We start from the raw sequence: 25,561 nt of genomic DNA on the forward strand, positions 1-25,561 counted from the left end.
GTGGATATCCGCTGAAGCAATGGCTTTTGCAGATGAGGGAAGCAGATGGTCCTAGGAATGTACAGCAAGCTGTGGGCAGTGAAAGGTCTCGCAGGACAAGAGAATATTTATCAAGGCGGAGGAGACACTTTGTTACTCGGAGAACACACCCTACAACAACCACAATGCAGCGCAGCATCCTTACAGTCGCATACACCATACACAATACAGGAGAACAGATTGCAAGGACCAGCCCAGCAGGCAGCATTATAATACCGCCATACACATGTCACTATAGGACCAGGGGGATACAGATCTCAGCTCTGATAACCAGGTATAGGATCAGACTGCCCAGATGTCCTACCTGTCAATGATGACGGGGTCAGACGGGGTCTCATTCCGGTTACCGCAACTTTTCTTCTCGCAACAGCGGCTGAAAAAGAGAAAAATAGGAAGATGGGTGAGATAAAGGGCGACATAAAGTGGGCAGAAGGCAGATCAAGAGGGGTCATATATGTCACCTACACTGCAATAGATATGGATAGAGGCACAAAGAACATGCTGTATTCACCAGATGATAGATGAATAGATAAATAGATAGATAGATAGATAGATAGATAGATAGATAGATAGATAGATAGATAGATAGATAGATAGATATGGGATATATAGAGATAGATAGATAGCTAGCTAGCTAGCTAGCTAGATAGATAGATAGATAGATAGATAGATAGATAGATAGATAGATAGGAGATAGATAGATAGATAGATAGATAGATAGATAGATAGAGAGATAGAGAGATAGGAGATAGATAGATAGATAGATAGATAGATAGATAGATAGATAGGAGATAGATAGATAGATAGATAGATAGATAGATATGGGATAGATAGATAGATAGATAGATAGATAGATAGATAGATAGATATGGGATAGATAGATAGATAGATAGATAGATAGGAGATAGATAGATAGATAGATAGATAGATAGATAGATAGGAGATAGATAGATAGATAGATAGATAGATAGATAGATAGATAGATAGGAGATAGATACTTCTATTAGATAAGACGTTTCTAAGCCCCCATTATAATAAGATTACGATAATATCTGACAGTATAGAATATATAAGGTCTAGTATATATGCTCTATATTACAGAATCTGGTCTGCGTATAACATAGCACTATACAATGTATAACAATGTGACTTCCCATTCATGAATCCAGTTCCCACTATAAATGGCTGCTATACCCTAACCATATCCCCATGCATTGCCTGAACCTGTCCTAAGCTATGAAGCCGGCAGTGATGTAGCAGTGCTGAGCGGCGCACACACACCTCTCTGCTGTGCACATTGCTCCGCACACCCTTGCACTGCCATCCGCCTTTGTGTCCCATTCTGCTCCTGCTGATTGCATAACAAAAGTGTGTAAATTCCCACCATCTGTCTGAGCAGGACATGGTGACCAGCGCTGAGCCCCAGCTGTGAGGACTGCAGGTTGTCAATGTCTCTCTTATTAAGCAGCTGTAGGGCAGCCATAGCCCCATCAGTCTGCTCCATAGCACAATGCCATTGTGGTGTACGGTCAAAGATATGGGGCAGCCAGCGGGCCCTCCACACCCCTGTCTGATGGCTGACCTCACTTACACCCATACATTCTAACTCTATGCCTATAGAAAAGGTGGCGTCCCCCATAGTGTCATATTCCTATCAAGCAACGAAAACCCTATGCAGAGTCAGAATTTAAAGGGATTGTCCAGGATCTGAAAAAAAAGTCTGTAACTAATATATCATATGTTTTCCTGGTTCCGGGCGCGGACATTGCTTCCTCTTTACTTCCATAAGTTGGGCATGACGGTAATTTCAGGACTTCCCAGCACCCCCCTCTTTATCAGAGCTCAGGGCCCCAATGCAAAATCTGCACTGGGGACCTCAACCATGATTTATAATGTATAGTACTGGGGAAGAAACACCGCAGAAACCCTCTAAGGCTGCTGGACCCAAATGCAAACCCTCAAGTTACGCCCCTGCTCTTGCGCCTCTACAGCGCATGCGCAGTTGTACGAACAATTGTAAAAAAATCCTGTTGTAATATCCCTTTAAGATCCCAGTGCGTAATCTGTTTTAGGCCCCACCGTCCACCATGTCTTATCTATATTACTGCTAGATACCAGTTCGCCTTCACAGTCCTAATTTTCCAAAACAGGTCCCAACACCTTTGGGGCCTAAAAAGGGGGTGTGGCTTACAAAACACCGCCTCCTACTGGGGGCCGGATTTAAAGGTTCCTATTTTTCCAATGATACAGTTGTACAACAGCTACCTCTGCATCTTTTAGTTGACAGCATGTAAATAGTTAAAGACTCCGGCATCAAAGCCTTGAAAATTTTTTCGAGTTCCCGATGAAAACGGTGACAATTCTCTGGTCGGCGATGAGACGAGAGTCACTAATTGGGTGCAGTAAGTAATTAGCCTTTTGTTCCTGGACTGAATCAGTAAGGAGTCAGCACTGAACAAGATGGCGGCCGGGTATATAAATAGAGATCTTATTAGAGTAGCGGTGCCTGTCCTAAGAGGGAACAGGTAAATCATGTCTATCTGCAGGCAGATGGTGCGGTGACCCCTCTGGACCCCGAGATGGAGAGGAACAGTCACAACACAAAGCCAGGGACATATCACAATACTGATGATATCCTATAGACATGTATGGATTAATACCCCAAAGAGGGGGGTGGTATCAAACCTGAGTTGGCCACCAATCACGACAACCCTTCCTGGACATGGTTAATTCGTATAATCCATGGTGGTAATGTAAGGGTTACAGAATCCCAATCTGCCTGATTGTGATAATCTAAGTCTAAATTATAGGAAAATTAGAATTCAAAGTTAAAGTGTTAGAGTGCGATAAACAGGTAGCGTCCTGGGAAATCCAGAACATATGGCCGTCCTAAGTAGGAGACGCTTTCATCTGTTCCGCGTTTCCTCTACTTCTGCATTGCAGAATCCTAAATGAGTATGAGTAGACCCCGCTCCTTGCCTACAGGCAGCTACAAATCCACGCAGGACACCCAGACGGCGGCTATACAGGGTTATACGTTATTTATGGGTATAGAGAGGGCCACCTAAACCCCGTGGAGATGACTTTTTAGGCCGCGTTAATATTTGATGAGCCTTTAATTGATTGGGATCTAGTGACTTCTTCGTGTCATTGTTGTTCCTAGTCCATCACTGATGTTACCTGTTCCAAATGGTTGGTGGTCTATTGGGTCATCCCATGAAGGTGGCAGAGCCAAAGGAGAGCGATCAGGATGTGACAGGTCAGAGGGGTGATAGGGGGGCAAAGTCAGGAACTTGACCGAGATTCAGAGCCAGAAGGAAGACAACAGGTACCAGGTAAAAATCCAAAGAACGAGATGAGAGTAAAAGCCAGGAACAAGGATGAGGTCCGGATCAGAGTCAGTCATGTGTGAATAGAAAAGCCAAGGCATGGCAGGAAGATTCCTCATCAAATAGGCTATCATTTGTGAGCAAGGTGGCGAGGAAAGGGCCAGAGGAGAAGGACCATGAAGGAAGACCAGGACTATGGCCGGACTTGGAGTTGTATGTATGTTCACACAGAATTTGTTCATGCTGTTAGAATCAGCCTAAAAAAGCTTGTTGCCACCTGTCAATGTTGGGAATTAAATTCCTGTGTTGTATTGCGCTGAAAACGTGGCCACACGTGGACAAACCCACACCAGCAAACCACTGGATCATCCACTGTATATTTCCTCCATGAGAACCTACCCTATCAAGCTAGACATTGCTTCTTACTAGAGGTTCGGTCTCCATAACCTTCCTAACATGGTAGCCTCCCTTCCAAAACTGTATATAGAGTAGTAGGTGGCCAGGCTTCATCAGTAGATGGATCTGCTCACTTAGACCATCTGCCCACACTAGTATTATCCAAAATTTCCATGGAGAACCCAATATTATCCCCTACAATACTCCATATCTACTGTAATTTGACATCACTTGATGTTGCTCCCTTTTGGAGAACCCAACTAGGCCCCATGGGACCACAAAGTTCATAGACATCCTAGATTCCTCCATCTTTCCCTGCTGGATTATTTTGAGGACATCTTAGGAAAAGTCACCTACTTAAGAATTTGGCTCGGATTTTTGGGAGGTCAAGTTTACAGCTTTTGGTGAGGAAACATTCAAGTTCAGTCTTACCTGCACATGACCTCATGTGTCAGCAGAACACGGCACATCTCTGGATTCTTATTCTGTCCTTCATATGCTATCGGCTGCAGGAGATAAAGGAGAGATATAGGATTATACATTGACTATTACCCTAGGTGCCACAGCTCGTGTATATATACAACGCTAGACGGTCCTATAGTCTATGCTCCAATCTGACCATTCATTATATTGCTCTCCTTATCTCAAGATTTTGGTGGCAACTTCTCCCATTTAGACATGATCGAGACCTCTACAAGAGGACAATGGAGGACACAGAAGGCATCCTACATTTAAGGGGATCACCCAATCCAGGCTCTGCCCAGTGGTACCTACCTGTTTTGTCACTGAATCGATTAGCCTCACGAAAAGATCCTGTTCAGTCCTGACACCTGAAAAGACACAATAGGTCACGAGGAGCAGAAAACGTAACCTGAAAATTGGCAGTTGCCATACTGAAACTATAGAAGAGGACGCCTATTTTCGTTCAAATGGAACGTTGCCCCATGGAATCCACAATGGAAACCTTGGTCCATATGGTCCATACCTCGGTTGAATTTCCCAGCTTGACCTAGACTCCTTACATTATAGTGATGTATCATACTAGGAGCCCCTGCCTCCTAAGGGTTTAGTACTGTATATAGTATAGGGCCAGGGTCAGATGGGGCCACCAGAAAACCAGAAGACCCTCCGGTGGGCCCAGGGTCTAACACAACAATGGTCCAGCAGAAGAAACCCAAATTTAAAGAGTACTATGGTCTGTTTCCAAGAGGGTGCCCAAATGAATTTCATCTGGTGGGTCCAAGGAACCTCAATTTGGTAATGTATAGGACAGTAGACCTGGGATGATTCCTAGAGTCCAGGTCTCTGGACTAAGTTCGGGCCTGGAAATCCGGACGATTTCCTAGTCCGGAGTCCTCCATGTGCAAGGGACCTAAGGAACGAAATGACCCCTATTGCAACTCTGTATAGTAATTTGCTATTGACACGTTACTGTATAGTGATAATAATATTCCTTATAATAATATGCTATACATAGATAACACATGTATGATATATCACACACCCACTATATATATATATATATATATATATATATATACACATGGACTCACCATTACTGTAGAGGAGCTGTAGCCGGTAATGGGTGCCATTATTGGTTTTCTCAGTGCTGAGTTCCTTTGAGATAAAAGTGATATACGTACATTATAGTATACAGTATATATACAGTATTATACATCTCTTAATAAAAGAATGGCAATGTCCTCATCAGTCCTGTGTCATCTGCCCAGGATCAGTAAGCAATAATCAATACCTCATGGTTATTAGTGCCTCGTACCTCACCATCATCAGTGCGAGGGGGATACAATAACCAGGATCAATATGCCATATATCACATATCCTCAATTACTGGGGATATATAAGTAATAGCAGCTGTCACATAGGCCCATCTGGCTATATTCTCAATGTACCAGATTAACCAGGACCACAGGGAATCCAGGTAGGCCGCTGCAGCAAAGGAGAGGCAGCGGCTGGGTATATAAGGTAATTGTACGTGTGTAGAAGGGAAGAGTCAAGGCTTCAATGAAAACCACATGGACAACAGTGAAGGTATTCTTACCGCTAATACAAAGGCAGCATTCACTATATACAACATACATCACTGTGCTAACTGTAATGTGACGACAAACCACCACGTATAGAGTATATAAACTGTAACCCAGGCCCGGCCCTATAGTATATAACATATAAAAAGTACACGCATTGACAAAAAATATCCCGCACCAAGAAGAAGTTGTTGGAACGGAATGAACGTTCTCAGTGTGACGGTAATGATGATATATGTAAGGGGTTACGATATTACAACCAATGGAGACGATTATTGGGGAAAACTGTACAAATGAGCCCTGTTGGGTGCCTGTATTCTGGATATAAGATGAAACACAGTTGGGCATGGAGGTATATACAGGTTCTGTATGGTATCCTGTGGCATATTTGCCCACAGATGTTACAGCTGGGCCTGCAGATCCTGCACACTCATAGGTTAGATAAGCTGGTGTCCAACCTGATCCCATAAATGATCGATTGGGATAAATCTGGTGACCAAGAAAGTGTTGTAATCCAGTCGAGAGATTTCTGGGAAACCTTCACTGAGTGTGGGTGAGCATTATCCTGCTGAGAAATAGTAACTGTCCACCTGGCCATGAGGAACATCCCAAAGTGCCGCAGGATGTCCTATACATATCACGCAGCCGTTAATGTCCTTATATCACCACTAGGGGTGTCCGATGTCATATGTGATGGCTCCCCAGATCATCCCAGCAGCAGGGAGCAGTGTGTTCACTATGAGGCCACCATATTCCACCATTGTTGGATCTCAAACACAACCTGGATTCGTTGCTAGAGACAATATGGTTCCAGTCTGTACAGTCCAGGTTCTCACTCGCGACACCACTGCAAACGGAGGTGACATTGGCTGACTGTCAATGGCAAGACATAAAACGCTCAATGTGGCACCAAATTGAGACAGGTAGAGACATGGGGTACTGAAGGTGTCACCCGTGTCTAGGTGGTGGACAAGGAAACTGTCGGAGCTGCTCGGGTTTGTCGGTGGATTAAACAATCACTCCTTTACTGGTGGTCTGTCTGGGCCATCCAGAGCCTGTTGCCATGTGAGTATGCCCTCACGTAACCACTGCTCCAAACTCCCCACCATCTAGGTCAAAACAATCTTCCTGCGTCTCTCAATCCAGTGGTGCGCCCCCTACCAAAGTCTGCCAACTGGGCAAAGTGTCTTCAAGTGCATCGTAAAGGTCTATCTAGTAGTCCTACACACCATACATATACAGAGTATATAGACTGTATTATAGAAGTATTCCTACACACCATACATTTATAGAGTATATAGACTGTATTATAGAAGTGGTCCTACACACCATACATATATAGAGTATATAGACTGTATTATAGAAGTATTCCTACACACCATACATATACAGAGTATATAGACTGTATTATAGAAGTATTCCTACACACCATACATATACAGAGTATATAGACTGTATTATAGAAGTGGTCCTACACACCATACATATATAGAGTATATAGACTGTATTATAGAAGTGGTCATACACACCATACATATAGAGTATATAGACTGTATTATAGAAGTATTCCTACACACCATACATATATAGAGTATATAGACTGTATTATAGAAGTGGTCATACACACCATACATATAGAGTATATAGACTGTATTATAGAAGTATTCCTACACACCATACATTTATAGAGTATATAGACTGTATTATAGAAGTGGTCCTACACACCATACATATATAGAGAATATTATACAGAAGCGGCCTGACACATTTGCCATGTATAGCATTTTACAATCAATAATCAATATCATGGGCAGCTTTCCATAAGCTTTTATCAAGATGACCCCCCCCCCCATATAGAACTATATAATACATTAAACACTGTTATAGACTCACATATCTATAGCTATATAAAGATGCAGAAATAACATACATCTCTATAGACTCATAGGCCATCCTACGCTCTATACCCTATACAACTCTATGTACACACTTAGACTATCCTTTGTATTTCACATACAGCTCCCTATAGACTCTATGGCAATGCTACTCTCTATATCACCTACAGCTCTATATAGACTCACTACGGACTAAAAGACCATCCTATTTTATATACAAAATACAGCCTATATATGGACTCATTCACCAATTTATATACATCACATACAGCTCTCTATAGACTTTATAGACCATCCTATTGTCTATATCACATACAAGTCGCTATAGTCCAATAGGCCAACCGACTCTCTGTATTACATACAACTCTCTATAGTCTCATAGGCTAACCTACTGTCTATATCACATACAGCTCTCTATAGACTGTAAGACCATACCACTATCTATACCGCATACAAATGTCTATATACTTTCATACTACTCCCTATATCACATACAATGCTCTTGAAACTCTTAAACCTTTCTATAGGCTCATACACAATCACATACAACTCTCCAAAGGCTCATAGACTTTATTACTTTATATACCATATACAGCTCTCTATAGCTGTATACTCACTGTACCATATACAACTCTCTATAGACTCCTCTAAACTCCATAATACTCTATATACCATATACAGATCTCTCTACAATATTAGGTCAACCTACTCTCTACACCACATAAATACTCTGTCATAGATCATCCAACTCTCTATACTACATACATCTCTCTATAGACACGTAGGCCATCATACTCTCTATACTACCTATATATCTCTCTAATATATGACTCTCTCTAAACAGACCATCCTACTCTCTATACAACATATGGCTCTCTACAGTGTTGGCCAAAAGTATTGGCACCCCTGCAATTCTGTCAGATAATACTCAGTTTCTTCCAGAAAATGATTGCAATCACAAATTCTTTGGTATTATTATCTTCATTTAATTTCTCTTCAATGGAAATCCACAAAAAGAATTGTCAAAAAGCCAAATTGGATATAATTCCACAGCAAACATAAAAAAGAGGGTGGACAAAAGTATTGGCACTGTTTGAAAAATCATGTGATGCTTCTCTAATTTGTGTAATTAACAGCACTTGTTACTTGCCTGAGGCACCTAACAGGTGGTGGCAATAACTAAATCACACTTGCAGCCAGTTGAAATGGATTAAAGTTGACTCAACCTCTGTCCTGTGTCCTTGTGTGACCACATTGAGCATGGAGAAGAGAAAGAAGACCAAAGAACTGTCTGAGGACTTGAGAAGCAAAATTGTGAGAAAGCATGAGCAATCTCAAGGCTACAAGTCCATCTCCAAAGACCTGAATGTCCCTGTGTCTACCGTGCGCAGTGTCATCAAGAAGTGTAAAGCCCATGGCACTGTGGCTAACCTCCCTAGATGTGGATGGAAAAGAAACATTGACGAGAGATTTCAACGCAAGATTGTGCAGATGGTGGATAAAGAACCTCGACTAACATCCAAACAAGTCCAAGCTGCCCTGCAGTCCGAGGGTACAACAGTGTCACCCCGTACTATCCAGCGTCAGCGTCTGAATGAGAAGGGACTGTATGGTAGGAGACCCAGGAAGACCCCACTTCTTACCCAGAGACAGAAAAAAGCCAGGCTGGAGTTTGCCAAAACTTACCTGAGAAAGCCAAAACCGTTCTGGAAGAATGTTCTCTGGTCAGATGAGACAAAAGTAGGAAAAGGCATCAATATAGAGTTTACAGGAAAAAAAAGAGGCCTTCAAAGAAAAGAACACGGTCCCTACAGTCAGACATGGCGGAGGGTCCCTGAAGTTTTGGGGCTGCTTTGCTGCCTCTGGCACTGGACTGCTTGACCGTGTGCATGGCATTATGAAGTCTGAAGACGACCAACACATTGTGCAGCATAATGTAGGGCCCAGTGTGAGAAAGCTGGGTCTCCCTCAGAGGTCAGGGGTCTTCCAGCAGGACAAGGACCCAAAACACACTTCAGGTCAGCACTAGAAAATGGTGGTGAGAGAAAGCACTGGAGACTTGTAAAGTGGCAGCAATGAGTCCAGCCCTGAATCCCATAGAACACCTGTGGGGGAGGGGGAGAGATCTCTTGATGGCAGTTTGGAGAAGGCCCCCTTCACATCTCAGGGGGGACCTGGAGCAGTTTGCCAAAGAAGAATGGTCTAAGATTCCAGCAGAGCCTTGTAAGAAACTCATTGCTGGTTACCGGAAGCGGTTGTGCGCAGTTATTGTGTCTAAAGGTTGTGCTGCCGAGTATTAGGCTGAGGGGGCCAATACTTCTGTCCGGACCATTTTTGGAGTTTTGTGTAAAATGATCAATGATTTGACTTTTTTTTTCTTTCTCTTTTGTGTTTTTTCATTGCAAGCAAAATAAATGAAGATATTACCAAAGAGTTTGTGCTTGTAATCATTATCTGGAAGAACACGAGTATTATCTGACAGAATTGCAGGGGGGCCAATACTTTCGACTCATAGACCGGCATATTCTCCATATTACATAAAGCAATCTATAGGTTCATAGACAAACCACATTGATACTACATACAGCTCTCTATAGACGCTCAGGTCGTCCTTTACATTATATATGACACACAGCTTTCTGTAGACTCACTGGACAACCTACTCTTTGTACCACATACAACACTCTATAGGCCATATTACTCTATATACTATACATAGCTTTCTATAGACTCACTGACCGTCCTCTCTATACCACATACAACTCTTAGAAATTCTTAAATCAACCGAATTTCTACACTATATACAACCCTTTATATACTCATAGACCATCTTACGCTCTATACTACATATAACTCTCTATAGACTCATAGACCATAGACGGAGAGGTATGGCGGCACATTCTATAGGTACATCCATTGGCGTAATGGTAATAGACAGTTAAAGACTGACCTATAATGTTACATTTCATACAATAATAATATAAGACAGTATATAATCCAATATAAACCCACCTTATCGTTCTCTACAAAGTCCACGAAGGCGGTGCGCTCAATCTCTATAGGCTGCCCCTGCCGGTCATATAGTGCCAGCACAAAGTGGAAGAAGTTAGATTTCCGTAAATTGGAGGGCGGTTGTTTCTCAAAATGTGCCCGGGACACTGCGACCCCACTGCAAAGCAAATATGTCATATGTTACAGCTGTATATGAGCAGTCCTATCATATATAGAGATATTGTATACTGCATAACCCAAACAAGGCACAATTAGATATTACATATGTAGTGTAATGTTACATGTTACTGTATAGAGGGGATACATCTATATTCTTTGTGTATAACACATAAGTGTCCATTCACCCTGACAGATACAGTATATATTTATATACATTACATTATAAGATACCGCACACTGTGTAAGGGTCACTCCGCACATAAGGGACATATACACTGTAACACTATGTGCTGATCACTGTGATTGTTACTTATATTGTACAGATTATATAATGCCCAACTGCAAATCCACATAGAAGAACTCCTATGGTGTGCTATATTCTACAGCCGTAAAGATTGTTATGGGTTCGGTTACATATTATATAGAAGATTTGTCTCAACTGGTTCTTTACCAATAAGAGTATAATTGTGTTATTTACTAAGTATTGTATACTAGATATTACACAACACCCAATGATATACTGCAATGTAATATGGAAATGATAGATAGATAGATAGATAGATAGATAGATAGATAGATAGATAGATAGATAGGAGACAGATAGATAGATAGGAGATAGATAGATAGATAGATAGATAGATAGATAGATAGATAGATAGATAGATAGGAGATAGATAGATAGATAGATAGATAGATAGGAGATAGATAGATAGATAGATAGATAGATAGATAGATAGGAGATAGATAGATAGATAGATAGATAGATAGATAGATAGATAGGAGATAGATAGATAGATAGATAGATAGGAGATAGATAGATAGATAGATAGATAGATAGGAGATAGATAGATAGATAGATAGATAGATAGATAGATAGATAGGAGATAGATAGATAGATAGATAGATAGATAGATAGATAGATAGATAGATAGGAGATAGATAGATATTACATATGAGATAGATAGATAGATAGATAGATAGATAGATAGATAGATAGATAGATATTACATATGAGATAGATAGATAGATAGATAGATAGATAGATAGATAGATAGATAGATAGGAGATAGATAGATAGATAGATAGATAGATAGATAGGAGATAGATAGATAGATAGATAGATAGATAGATAGATAGGTAGATAGATAGATAGATAGATAGATAGATAGATAGATAGATAGATAGATAGATAGATAGAACATGGTATAAGTGCATTATAACATAGGTATGATTGCAGTAAATCTATACTTCTATAGAGGGGGACACATATGGTATAGGGGTAGTCCGGGCAGACATTTGCAGTAGTTTTATTGACAGCAGTAAGTTTGCAGAGTCCAGTATATCTCCTGTACCAGCTGACAACCGCGGCTCCTCTACATCAGTCCAGTGCGAGTACCGCACAGTGTAACTAAGTTCCATGTAGTGCAGAGCCGCCTCCTCTCCTCTGCCCGGGACTGACCTGCTACTGTCCGATGTACCATATACAGAGAGTACATAGTATATAGTGCACTGCAGCCCGCTGTATGGGGCACACTGACAGAAGATACAGCACTTATCAGGTCAGGACATGTGCACTGCTCACTCCAGATCATCCCTATGGTATATACAGCCACAGTCCACATGGAAAGCTCCTCTCCGGAATATACATTACTGTCCCATCTATATCTACACATAGTAATACTGCCCGAAATATTCATCTGTATTGTATGTATACAGAACTATGAGAAGGAGGGATAGATGGAGATAAAAAGGGGAAAGAGATAGAGAGTACAGTAGATAGATAGATGGATGGATAGACAGACAGACAGACAGACAGACAGACAGACAGACAGACAGACAGACAGACAGATAGATAGATAGATAGATAGATAGATAGATAGATAGATAGATAGATAGATATGACATAGATAGATAGATAGATAGATAGATAGATAGACAGACAGACAGACAGACAGACAGACAGACAGATAGATAGATAGATAGATAGATAGATAGATAGATAGATTAGATAGATAGAGATATGAGATATAGATAGATAGACTGCAACGTAGATGAAGAGATACATAAGTAAAGTACATAATAAATATATAGATAGCATATATAATAGATATGAAATAGATATAGATAAATTAGATAGATAGATAGATAGATAGATAGATAGATAGAAGATAGATAGAGAGATAGATAGATAGATAGATAGATAGATAGATAGGAGATAGATAGATAGATAGATAGATAGATAGATAGATAAATAGATATATGATAGATAGATAGATAGATAGATAGATAGATGATAGATAGATAGATAGATAGATAGATAGATAGATAGATACTAGATAGGAGATAGATAGATAGATAGATAGATAGATAGATAGATAGATAGATTATAAATAGACTGCACCAATTCCTCTTTAGTTTCTTAGAACTTTCCCGATAAAAGTCTGAACTTTCTTCATCCTATCTAGGAGACTTGTCCTATACACATACACATATAGATAAGCATGTTTTGCGGTCACCTTATATATAAGTGCATTAAACATATTAATAAAACACATACATGGGCCATATATGTCAGTACAAGACAGGATGTAGAACTATATAGAAAGTAAAACTTAGAATCCTACAGGTTATCTGCTAATATATCTCCTGTGCCGGGGATCTCCATATACACAGCACTTATATAACATGTGTAATAACGACAAATATCCGGGAGAGGATTGTATTATACTACAAGGATAGATATGACCGATAATAATTGTATGCCGAAGTGTCATCTACCGATACAATATACACATCTATCTATCTATCTATCTATCTATCTATCTATCTATCTATCTATCTATCTCACATTTATTTATCTCATATATCTATCTACATCTATCTTTCTCTCTATTATAATAATATATAGATACATATATTCCTGACCCATAATATTCATATAATAATCCGCTCCATACAATAACCTCGCTACTCAGATGTACGCTATTTCGTAATTGTATTATATTTTTATGTAATAACTATTTATCCAATATTCTGCTTATAAGTCTATGTTTTCTATCTAGCTGTGTATTATCTATCGACCATCGATCTTTCTGTTTGTGAATCTATAAAATAGTCGGAAATTCCCGATATATAATCCCCATATAATACATTGTTTCATATTATAGTGTGATATAATGGCATAGAATAATAGTAAAATATCCGGATCCAGGATGGTGATATCGAAATTCCTAACAATGCGGCAATGTAATTAAGTGAATATCATATACGAATCCATAACACGATCCAGCTAATAAGTGATCCTTATAAGTAATCTCCGTATAATCTTTATAATCGCCTTCTTATACTGTGTGCATAAATCATATATATATATATATATATATATATATATATATACACACACACACTGTATACATTAATATATATATACTCTATGTGATAAAGCTTGTTAGGACTTGTATAAGAAGTTATAATGTGATGCGACATAATGGACGCCGGGTGTAATAACGTGTAATAATAATTCATCTCCGAGTTATTTAGTTACAACCACTGACATATATAATACAATAACTATACACTAAGGCACTGTACACACTGGTATGTAGTATACCTGGTATAATGCGATAGCGACAGGAGGGGCGGAATAAAAGTTTAGAAAGACATAAAAATGGTCAAACTGCTGAATCTATCTCATATACATCTATCTTTATATCTTTGTAATATCTATGTTTTTTTATTTTTATATCTCATTTATATCTTTCCATATCTATCTATCTCCTATCTATCTCCTATCTATCTATCTATCTATCTATCTATCTATCTATCTATCTATCTATCTATCTATCTATCTCCTATCTATCTATCTATCTATCTATCTATCTATCTAGCTAGCTCCTATCTATCTATCTATCTATCTATCTATCTATCTATCTATCTATCTATCTGTCTGTCTGTCTGTCTGTCTGTCTGTCTGTCTGTCTATCTCTTTGGTGAATATTTGTATATCCCTATAGTGAGCGTTTCCTGCAGTCTTATATTGTAAGTCACTGAGTTATATCTGCTCTTGAATTTTTATTATAGGATAGATATAAAGATAAATAGATAGATAGATAGATAGATAGATAGATAGATAGATAGATAGGAGATAGATATGAAAGATATATATGAGATATAAAACTATGGAAAGTTAGATAAGTGGATGGAGGATTTATATATATACATGTATTAAATAGATAGATATATAGATATGAGATAGATAGATAGATAGATAGATAGATAGGAGATAGATAGATAGATAGATAGATAGATAGATAGATAGATAGATAGGAGATAGATAGATAGATAGATAGATAGATAGAGAGATAGATATTGGATAGATAGATAGATAGATAGATAGGAGATAGATAGATAGATAGATAGATAGATAGATAGATAGATAGATAGATATTGGATAGATAGATAGATAGATAGATAGATAGATAGATAGGAGATAAATAGGAGATAGATAGATAGATAGATAGATAGATAGATAGATAGATAGATAGATATTGGATAGATGTGATGTAACTTAATAACATTCACTGACATATATTATATATATATACTTGAGTCTTCCTGGACAGTTCTTTCTTCTAGATAAAGTTTCCAATGTTTCTATAGCCGGGACACGTAACTAAGTATCCAGATACACGAGTCGGATATAAGATGGGACTGTGGCCCCTGTGATGTGGGGTCTTCCCCGGGTCTCCTCATATACTGAGCAGGGATAGAGATATATGTGGCAGGACAGATATTATCCATACATACTGCTGCTCCTATAGAAAGTTCTGCAGCTGGACAGATACTATTCTCAGAATCTGCTTCAACTACAGAATGAGCCGGAGCCTCTGGTCCTGACACTACAACCCCCAGCATCTCCGCTCATGTCCAGTCTGCTTCTTCATCCTCCTCCTCAATGATGCAGCCAGTCCAGGGAGCGGAGCCGGCTGGGAGTTGTAGTTCCTCAGTGCTTGGCTGAGACTGGCTGCGCTATCAGTGTCCTGCTGGGACTTGTAGTGTCCCAGTACTGCACTGCTTGTAGTTAGACGTGTCATGGCAGCTGGGACTTGTAGTGTTATGACAGTGTGCTGCTTGCTAGGACTTGTCATGACTTGCTGGGATTTGTAGTGCTATATACTGTATATGTAGTGTTATAGTATCGCATTGCTGTGACTTGTAGTGTTATGACAGTGTCTTGCTGGGATTTGTAGTGTCCTAGTATCGCATTGCTGGGACTTGTAGTGTTATGGCAGTGTCTTGCTGGGATTTGTAGTGTCCTAGTATCGCATTGCTGGGACTTGTAGTGTTATGGCAGTGTCTTGCTGGGATTTGTAGTGTCCTAGTATCGCATTGCTGGGACTTGTAGTGTTATGGCAGTGCCTTGTAGACCCGCAGTCTCTGAAGAACAGCTATGGCTTTATCTATATGACTATGTTAGTGATGAGTTCTTATAACTGTCTGGGACTTGTTGTTCTCCTCCATGTACCACTCTTGTCTGCCACTGACTGCTCCCTCCATATAAAGTACACCCCTTGTTATTACAATGCCCATCCTGCCCGGGACTTGTAGTTCTCCATCTTCTACAGTACAAGAGTTGTCAGCTGGCATCTCCTCAAGCCCCCCCTAGACACTGGTCAGAAAGTCCCCTGCCCCTCTTACCTCTGAGCTGCCACCTTGGCATCCACAACTCCAACATTCCTGACCCAGGACCTGACAGGATCCATGCCAGCTGCAAGGGCTTTGTCTCTTAGGGCAGATCCTCCTCTTCCTAAAGTGTCCTGGACCCCAAACATTGAGAGCTGGCAGCACACAAGTTTTAGGGAGGTCCCAGTGTCCTCCACATACAGCCCCCTGCCAACCCCCTGTCACCTGCCCTGGCAGCACCTCAGTGGCAGCAGCAGCAGAAGCAGCAGCAGGGTGACCCTGGATCCTGCACCTCACTACAGTAAGCACTGAGGCAGCCTCAGCTCAGAGCATGAATGAGCCCCCCACAGGGGAGGGGTCTGTCCTGCATCCTCCCCCTCATTGGACAGCTCCTTGTACAGGACCCTTCCCACAGGCTGGAGCTCTTAACCCTTGCACTGCTGCAACTGTAGCAGTTTTGTGCCATACACCATCTAACATCTACCTATATACTATTGATATAGCACCAGCCTATAGTGCAGTGGGGTACAAAGAAGGGGCTGCACATGGCATAGATTCTATAATAACTTTTTACCATATACTGCAGAGGGGAGGGAGTGGCACTATAGGTAGAAGTCCTATCCATAAAACTCTGGAGATCACCAGCTGTCATGAGTGCAAGGACAGGGGGAAGTGGAGTCTAAGGGGGCTGTGCCTGACTGTGGAGTATATACAGAAGTCAAAAAAGCAGCTCGACCCCTGAGGATGCTGGTAGTACGACTGCAGCACTGTAGTATTGCAGCTCACCATTTACAAATATATGACTAAGCTGCAATTCCAGACATCGTCCATGGAGAAGGGTGGCGCTGTTTTTATTATTATTATTATTATTATTATTATTAACGATAATAATAATAATAATAATAATAATAATAACAACAACAGCAACAATAATAATAATAATAATAATAATAATAATAATAACAACGATAATAACATTTTTTAATAAAGCCCCATAAAAGTGCAGCTACAATTGTAGGTTAGAGAATTGTTGCGTTATCACAACAGGAGCAAAAATCAACCAAAATGTAAGAAAAACATGAAGCATTAAAGTGCCATAGCCAAAGATCCCTGATACTAGAGATCTCCAGATACAGGAAGGTCCCCTCACCCACAGGGCAACCACTGAGCAGCCCAGTACAGCAGAGGAGTAACCAGAACCAGGGCAGAAATCACTATAGTGTCCTCTCTGCACAGGGAGAATGATAACAGTAGTGATAGAGCAGATATACAATACACACTGTGATGTCATACACAGGGATAATACACACAGTGACGTCATACACAGGGATAATACACACAGTGATGTCACAGTACAGGGATAATACACACAGTGATGTCACAGTACAGAGATAATACACACAGTGATGTCACAGTACAGAGATAATACACACAGTGATGTCACAGTACAGGGATAATACACACAGTGATGTCACAGTACACGGATAATACACACAGTGATGTCACAGTACAGAGATAATACACACAGTGATGTCACAGTACAGAGATAATACACACAGTGATGTCACAGTACAGGATAATACACACAATGATGTCACAGTACAGGGATAATACACACAGTGATGTCACAGTACAGAGATAATACACACAGTGATGTCACAGTACAGAGATAATACACACAGTGATGTCACAGTACAGAGATAATACACACAGTGATGTCACAGTACAGAGATAATACACATAGTGATGTCACAGTACAGGGATAATACACACAGTGATGTCACAGTACAGAGATAATACACACAGTGATGTCACAGTACAGGGATAATACACACAGTGATGTCACAGTACAGGGTTAATACACACAGTGATGTCACAGTACAGAGATAATACACAGTGATGTCACAGTACAGGGATAATACACACAGTGATGTCACAGTACAGAGATAATACACACAGTGATGTCATAGTACAGGGATAATACACACAGTGATGTCACAGTACAGGGATAATACACACAGTGATGTCACAGTACAGAGATAATACACACAGTGATGTCACAGTACAGGGATAATACACACAGTGATGTCACAGTACAGAGATAATACACACAGTGACGTCACAGTACAGGGATAATACAAACAGTGATGTCACAGTACAGGGATAATACACACAGTGATATCACAGTACAGGGATAATACAAACAGTGATGTCACAGTACAGGGATAATACACACAGTGATGTCACAGTACAGGGATAATACACACAGTGATGTCACAGTACAGGGATAATACACACAGTGATGTCACAGTACGGGATAATACACACAGTGATGTCACAGTATAGGATAATACACACAGTGATGTCACAGTACAGGGATAATACACACAGTGATGTCACAGTACAAAGATAATACACATAGTGATGTCACAGTACAGGGATAATACACACAGTGATGTCACAGTACAGGATAATACACACAGTGATGTCACAGTACAGGGATAATACACACAGTGATGTCACAGTACAGAGATAATACACACAGTGATGTCACAGTACAGGGATAATACACACAGTGATGTCACAGTACAGGGTTAATATACACAGTGATGTCATAGTACAGAGATAATACACAGTGATGTCACAGTACAGGGATAATACACACAGTGATGTCACAGTACAGAGATAATACACACAGTAATGTCATAGTACAGGGATAATACACACAGTGATGTCACAGTACAGGGATAATACACACAGTGATGTCACAGTACAGAGATAATACACACAGTGATGTCATAGTACAGGGATAATACACACAGTGATGTCACAGTACAGGGATAATACACACAGTGATGTCACAGTACAGGGATAATACAAACAGTGATGTCACAGTACAGGGATAATACACACAGTGATGTCACAGTACAGGGATAATACACACAGTGATGTCACAGTACAGGGATAATACACACAGTGATGTCACAGTACAGGGATAATACACACAGTGATGTCACAGTACAGGGATAATACACACAGTGATGTCACAGTACAGAGATAATACACACAGTGATGTCACAGTACAGAGATAATACACACAGTGATGTCACAGTACAGGGATAATACACACAGTGATGTCACAGTACAGGATAATACACACAGTGATGTCACAGTACAGGAATAATACACACAGTGATGTCACAGTACAGGATAATACACACAGTGATGTCACAGTACAGAGATAATACACACAGTGATGTCACAGTACAGGGATAATACACACAGTGATGTCACAGTACAGGTATAATACACAAAGTGATGTCACAGTACAGGGATAATACAAACAGTGATGTCACAGTACAGGGATAATACACACAGTGATGTCACAGTACAGGGATAATACACACAGTGATGTCACAGTACAGGGATAATACACACAGTGATGTCACAGTACGGGATAATACACACAGTGATGTCACAGTACAGGGATAATACACACAGTGATGTCACAATACAGGGATAATACACACAGTGATGTCACAGTACAGAGATAATACACACAGTGATGTCACAGTACAGGGATAATACACACAGTGATGTTACAGTACAGGGATAATACACACAGTGATGTCACAGTACAGAGATAATACACACAGTGATGTCACAGTACAGGGATAATACACACGGTGATGTCACAGTACAGGGATAATACACACGGTGATGTCACAGTACAGGATAATACACACGGTGATGTCACAGTACAGGGATAATACACACAGTGATGTCACAGTACAGGGATAATACACACAGTGATGTCACAGTACAGGGATAATACACACAGTGATGTCACAGTACAGAGATAATACACACAGTGATGTCACAGTACAGAGATAATACACACAGTGATGTCACAGTACAGAGATAATACACATAGTGGTGGGGTGCATTATCCTATTTGGGGGCACTGAGTAGGGCTTTGTACTGTGTGGGGGCCACTATGGTAACTATATAGTGCATAAGTAGTACTTTCTACAATATGGCGGGGTACACTATACGGAGTCGGGCAGTTTACCAGACAAGTGGAGCATTGTTCACCATTTTGTCCAGATTTTTGGACCTTTTGAACCACTGGGTTATGTAGATAGTAAGCCTGGTATGTAAAAATGGGTGTGGCCTTATAATTAGTGTTTATGTTACCCACACTGCCCCATTTACCATCCAAGCAAATTATTTATTTTGGGAAGCCCTGCCCACTTTAAGTCACACCCCATGATAACCACAGATACCATCCCTGACATCAATGGGTATAGGTTCGTGAAAATCCAGGGGCTACTGGGGGTGCAGAGGCTGCAAATCACATGATGCTTAAAGAGGGGACCCAACGTTCCTTCTGCCACAGTAGATACATGGACCAATTATAGATTTTGCATGGGAACTCATAATCTTCAAGTAGTACCTCTGGTAGCATCAAATGGGTATTGCTATATTAGGTGCCTCTACATTATGCCTCTGGAAGCTCAGATGGGCACTTCTATAGAAGGTGACCCCCAAATTATGCCTTGGGTAACATCAGATGGGCACTTCTATATTAGGTGCCACCTAGTTATGCCTCTAGCAGCATCAATTGGGCACTTGTATAGTAGCTGCCTCCAAGGATTACCTCTGGTAGCATCAGATGGGCATCTCCATAGTAGGTGCCTCCAAGCTATACCTATGGTAGCATCAGATGGGCATCTCCATAGTAGGTGCCTCCAAGCTATACCTATGGTAGCACCAGATGGGCACCTCTATAGTAGAGGCCTCCAAGCCATGTCTCTGGTAGCATCAGATGGGCACCTCTATAGTAGAGACCTCCAAGCTATACCTCTGGTAGCATCAGATGGGCACCTCTATAGTAGAGATCTCCAAGCTATGCCTCTGGTAGCATCAGATGGGCACCTCTATAGTAGAGACCTCCAAGCTATGCCTCTGGTAGCATCAGATGGGCACCTCTATAGTAGAGACCTCCAAGCTATACCTCTGGTAGCATCAGATGGGCACCTCTATAATAGAGACCTCCAAGCTATACCTCTGGTAGCATAAGATGGGCATCTCTATAGTAGAGACCTCCAAGCTATACCTCTGGTAGCATCAGATGGGCACCTCTATAATAGAGACCTCCAAGCTATACCTCTGGTAGCATCAGATGGGCAACTCTATAGTAGAGACCTCCAAGCTATGCCTCTGGTAGCATCAGATGGGCAACTCTATAGTAGAGACCTCCAAGCTATACCTCTGGTAGCATCAGATGGGCACCTCTATAATAGAGACCTCCAAGCTATACCTCTGGTAGCATAAGATGGGCATCTCTATAGTAGAGACCTCCAAGCTATACCTCTGGTAGCATCAGATGGGCACCTCTATAATAGAGACCTCCAAGCTATACCTCTGGTAGCATCAGATGGGCACCTCTAAAGTAGAGACCTCCAAGCTATACCTCTGGTAGCATCAGATGGGCACCTCTATAATAGAGACCTCCAAGCTATACCTCTGGTAGCATAAGATGGGCATCTCTATAGTAGAGACCTCCAAGCTATACCTCTGGTAGCATCAGATAGGCACCTCTATAGTAGAGACCTCCAAGCTATACCTCTGGTAGCATCAGATGGGCACCTCTAAAGTAGAGACCTCCAAGCTATGCTTCTGGTAGCATCAGATGGGCACCTCTATAGTAGAGACCTCCAAGCTATACCTCTGGTAGCATCAGATGGGCACCTCTATAGTAGAGACCTCCAAGCTATACCTCTGGTAGCATCAGATGGGCACCTCTATAGTAGAGACTTCCAAGCTATACCTCTGGTAGCATCAGATGGGCACCTCTATAGTAGAGACCTCCAAGCTATACCTCTGGTAGCATCAGATAGGCACCTCTATAGTAGAGACCTCCAAGCTATACCTCTGGTAGCATCAGATGGGCACCTCTATAGTAGAGGCCTCCAAGCTATACCTCTGGTAACATCAGATGGGCACCTCTATAGTAGAGACCTCCAAGCTATACCTCTGGTAGCATCAGATGGGCACCTCTATAGTAGCGACCTCCAAGCTATACCTCTGGTAACATCAGATGGGCACCTCTATAGTAGAGACCTCCAAGCTATACCTCTGATAGCATCAGATGGGCACCTCTATAGTAGAGACCTCCAAGCTATGTCTCTGGTAGCATCAGATGGGCACCTCTATAGTAGAGACCTCCAAGCTATACCTCTGGTAGCATCAGATAGGCACCTCTATAGTTGAGACCTCCAAGCTATACCTCTGGTAGCATCAGATGGGCACCTCTATAGTAGCGACCTCCAAGCTATACCTCTGGTAACATCAGATGGGCACCTCTATAGTAGAGACCTCCAAGCTATACCTCTGGTAACATCAGATGGGCACCTCTATAGTAGCGACCTCCAAGCTATACCTCTGGTAACATCAGATAGGCACCTCTATAGTAGAGACCTCCAAGCTATACCTTTGATAGCATCAGATGGGCACCTCTATAGTAGAGACCTCCAAGCTATGTCTCTGGTAGCATCAGATGGGCACCTCTATAGTAGAGACCTCCAAGCTATACCTCTGGTAGCATCAGATGGGCACCTCTATAGTAGCGACCTCCAAGCTATACCTCTGGTAACATCAGATGGGCACCTCTATAGTAGAGACCTCCAAGCTATACCTCTGGTAGCATCAGATGGGCACCTCTATAGTAGAGACCTCCAAGCTATACCTCTGGTAGCATCAGATGGGCACCTCTATAGTAGCGACCTCCAAGCTATACCTCTGGTAACATCAGATGGGCACCTCTATAGTAGAGACCTCCAAGCTATACCTCTGATAGCATCAGATGGGCACCTCTATAGTAGAGACCTCCAAGCTATGTCTCTGGTAGCATCAGATGGGCATCTCTATAGTAGGGGCTTGGCTGTGTCTTCTATGTCTACACCCACCATTGTGGCTCCACTACAACATTGTCTATAAGTCCATCTTCTTCTGGTCACATCTCCAGTACTCAGATGATATGAAGGGTGTATTGTAGACCTCCATGCTCTGGATCCTGGAGACCACTGTTTACATTGATCTTGCTCGGCCTGTATTCATGGTTCCCCCTGTGGGTCAGGGCCCATTGTCTCAATGCTTGCTGAGCACTTTGCAGGAGAGCACTCAACATGTCGGTGAAGCAGTGTTTATTCTGTCACTTCAGTAGAGCGCCATGTGTTGTCTCTGTCATTACAGAGTATCAGTGACTAAAGAAAACACTGGCAGGGTGGAGGACGGGTGTGAGGAAGGACCATAGGCCCCTGCAGGACGACACGCATGTACACAGTACGTGGACTACAGCTACACGTGGCCTTGTAGTCAAGGATTGGCCGCCTTCAATATAGCAGTTACTTCAGTGTTTCTGTATGTATCCTGACTGAGGTCTTGTACCCAGCTCATGGGATATTCTACATAGAATACAGAAAACACCCACCCTTAAAGGGCATGTCCATCTTTAAACTGCAATTAACAGTTCACATATAGAATTCATTTACATATAAAATTGGGCTATTTTTTACATACATTATATTAGGTAACTATAACCTGCAGGCGACAGGCTGAAATCTATCTATTATTTATCTATCTATCTCCTATCTATCTATCTATCTATCTATCTATCTTCTATCTATCTATCTATCTATCTATCTATCTATCTATCATCTATCTATCTATCTATCTATCTATCTCCTATCTATCTATCATCTATCTATCTATCTATCTATCTATCTCCTATCTGTCTATCTATCTATCTATCTATCTATCTATCTATCTATCTATCTATCTCCTATCTATCTATCATCTATCTATCATCTATCTATCTATCTATCTATCTATCTATCTATCTCTCTCCTATCTATCTATCTATCTATCTATCTATCTATCTATCTCCTATCTATCTATCTATCTATCTATCTATCTATCTAATATCTATCTAAACATCTAATATCTTTCTATCTATCTATCTATCTATCTATCTATCTATCTATCTATCTCATATCTATCTATCTATCTATCTATCTCCTATCTATCTATCTATCTATCTATCTATCTATCTATCTCCTATCTATCTCCTATCTATCTATCTATCTATCTATCTATCTATCTATCTATCTATCTATCTATCTATCTATCTATCTTTCCTGATATATACTTATCTATTTTAGACTGGAATCACACATGTAGTTTTTATGACACATTTTGGTATGCTCACACAATAAACTTTTCACATGGATTTCTAAAAATTTGCAGATAAACCATACGGTGTCCATCTTCCTTTGGGTTCAACAGGAATTCTATGTCGCTATTCACACAGTGTATACTTTTTTCCTTGCAGATTTGGAATTCACCTCATGGATAAGTACTAATGCTCAGGTCAGTTCCTGCGGCAGGTTCTGCTTGTCAGACATCAGACTACCCCGGACGGATTAGCCCTACTGGATGGGATTAATCTGCGTGTGGATCGGTGATGAGGTTTTTCGCCTCCTATTTTTGCCTTGCAGACCCGTGTAGAATTTTTTTATCTCTGCTCTGTACATCTACATATCTATCTTTCTATATCAACCTAGAATTTTTGGATAGGATGCCGATCCCACCTAGTAGGTTTATAGGTTGGACTTGATGGACTCGTGTCTTCATCCAATCTTATCATCTATGTTGCTTTGTTTTCTTCCTCTATTTTTGGAAGAATTGAGTGTTTTTGATTGTTTCTCCGACCAACCTCCCTCAGTCATGTGTGAACTATGTCTAAATCTGTTTGGCCAGGGTTCCCGGTCTCTGCAGAGCAATGAAAAGTTTCCTGTAGTGTGATATCCCCAGCTGGTGAATGCCAGCTATACATCATGTAGCCAGACGGCCGGGACGGAATCACTTCCACTTATAAGCCCTTGATCTGACTGTAGCAGGAAATTATCGCACCTCGAAGAAGCGGCAGCAGGTGAATTCC

The 25,561-nt window shown here is 41.0% G+C and overlaps 1 protein-coding gene across 4 annotated transcripts in view; it reads right to left on the reverse strand.

Annotated features, from left to right (window-relative positions):
* EBF2 (EBF transcription factor 2) overlaps positions 1-16,835 on the reverse strand; it is a 74,584-nt gene extending 57,749 nt beyond the window's left edge. For all 4 annotated transcript variants that reach the window (XM_075272676.1, XM_075272675.1, XM_075272674.1 and 1 more), the window contains exons 1-6: positions 16,573-16,835; positions 10,717-10,873; positions 5,318-5,381; positions 4,539-4,594; positions 4,197-4,270; positions 344-412 (exon numbers count right to left, since the gene is read on the reverse strand). In XM_075272676.1, the coding sequence (XP_075128777.1) occupies positions 344-412; positions 4,197-4,270; positions 4,539-4,594; positions 5,318-5,381; positions 10,717-10,873; positions 16,573-16,706 (554 nt within the window). In that variant the 5' untranslated portion in view covers positions 16,707-16,835. The remainder of the gene's footprint in view (positions 1-343; positions 413-4,196; positions 4,271-4,538; positions 4,595-5,317; positions 5,382-10,716; positions 10,874-16,572) is intronic.
* Positions 16,836-25,561: the final 8,726 nt, after the last annotated feature.

The sequence above is a fragment of the Leptodactylus fuscus genome, chromosome 5 (assembly GCF_031893055.1).
Source record: "Leptodactylus fuscus isolate aLepFus1 chromosome 5, aLepFus1.hap2, whole genome shotgun sequence".
Taxonomy (NCBI): Eukaryota; Metazoa; Chordata; class Amphibia; order Anura; family Leptodactylidae; genus Leptodactylus; species Leptodactylus fuscus.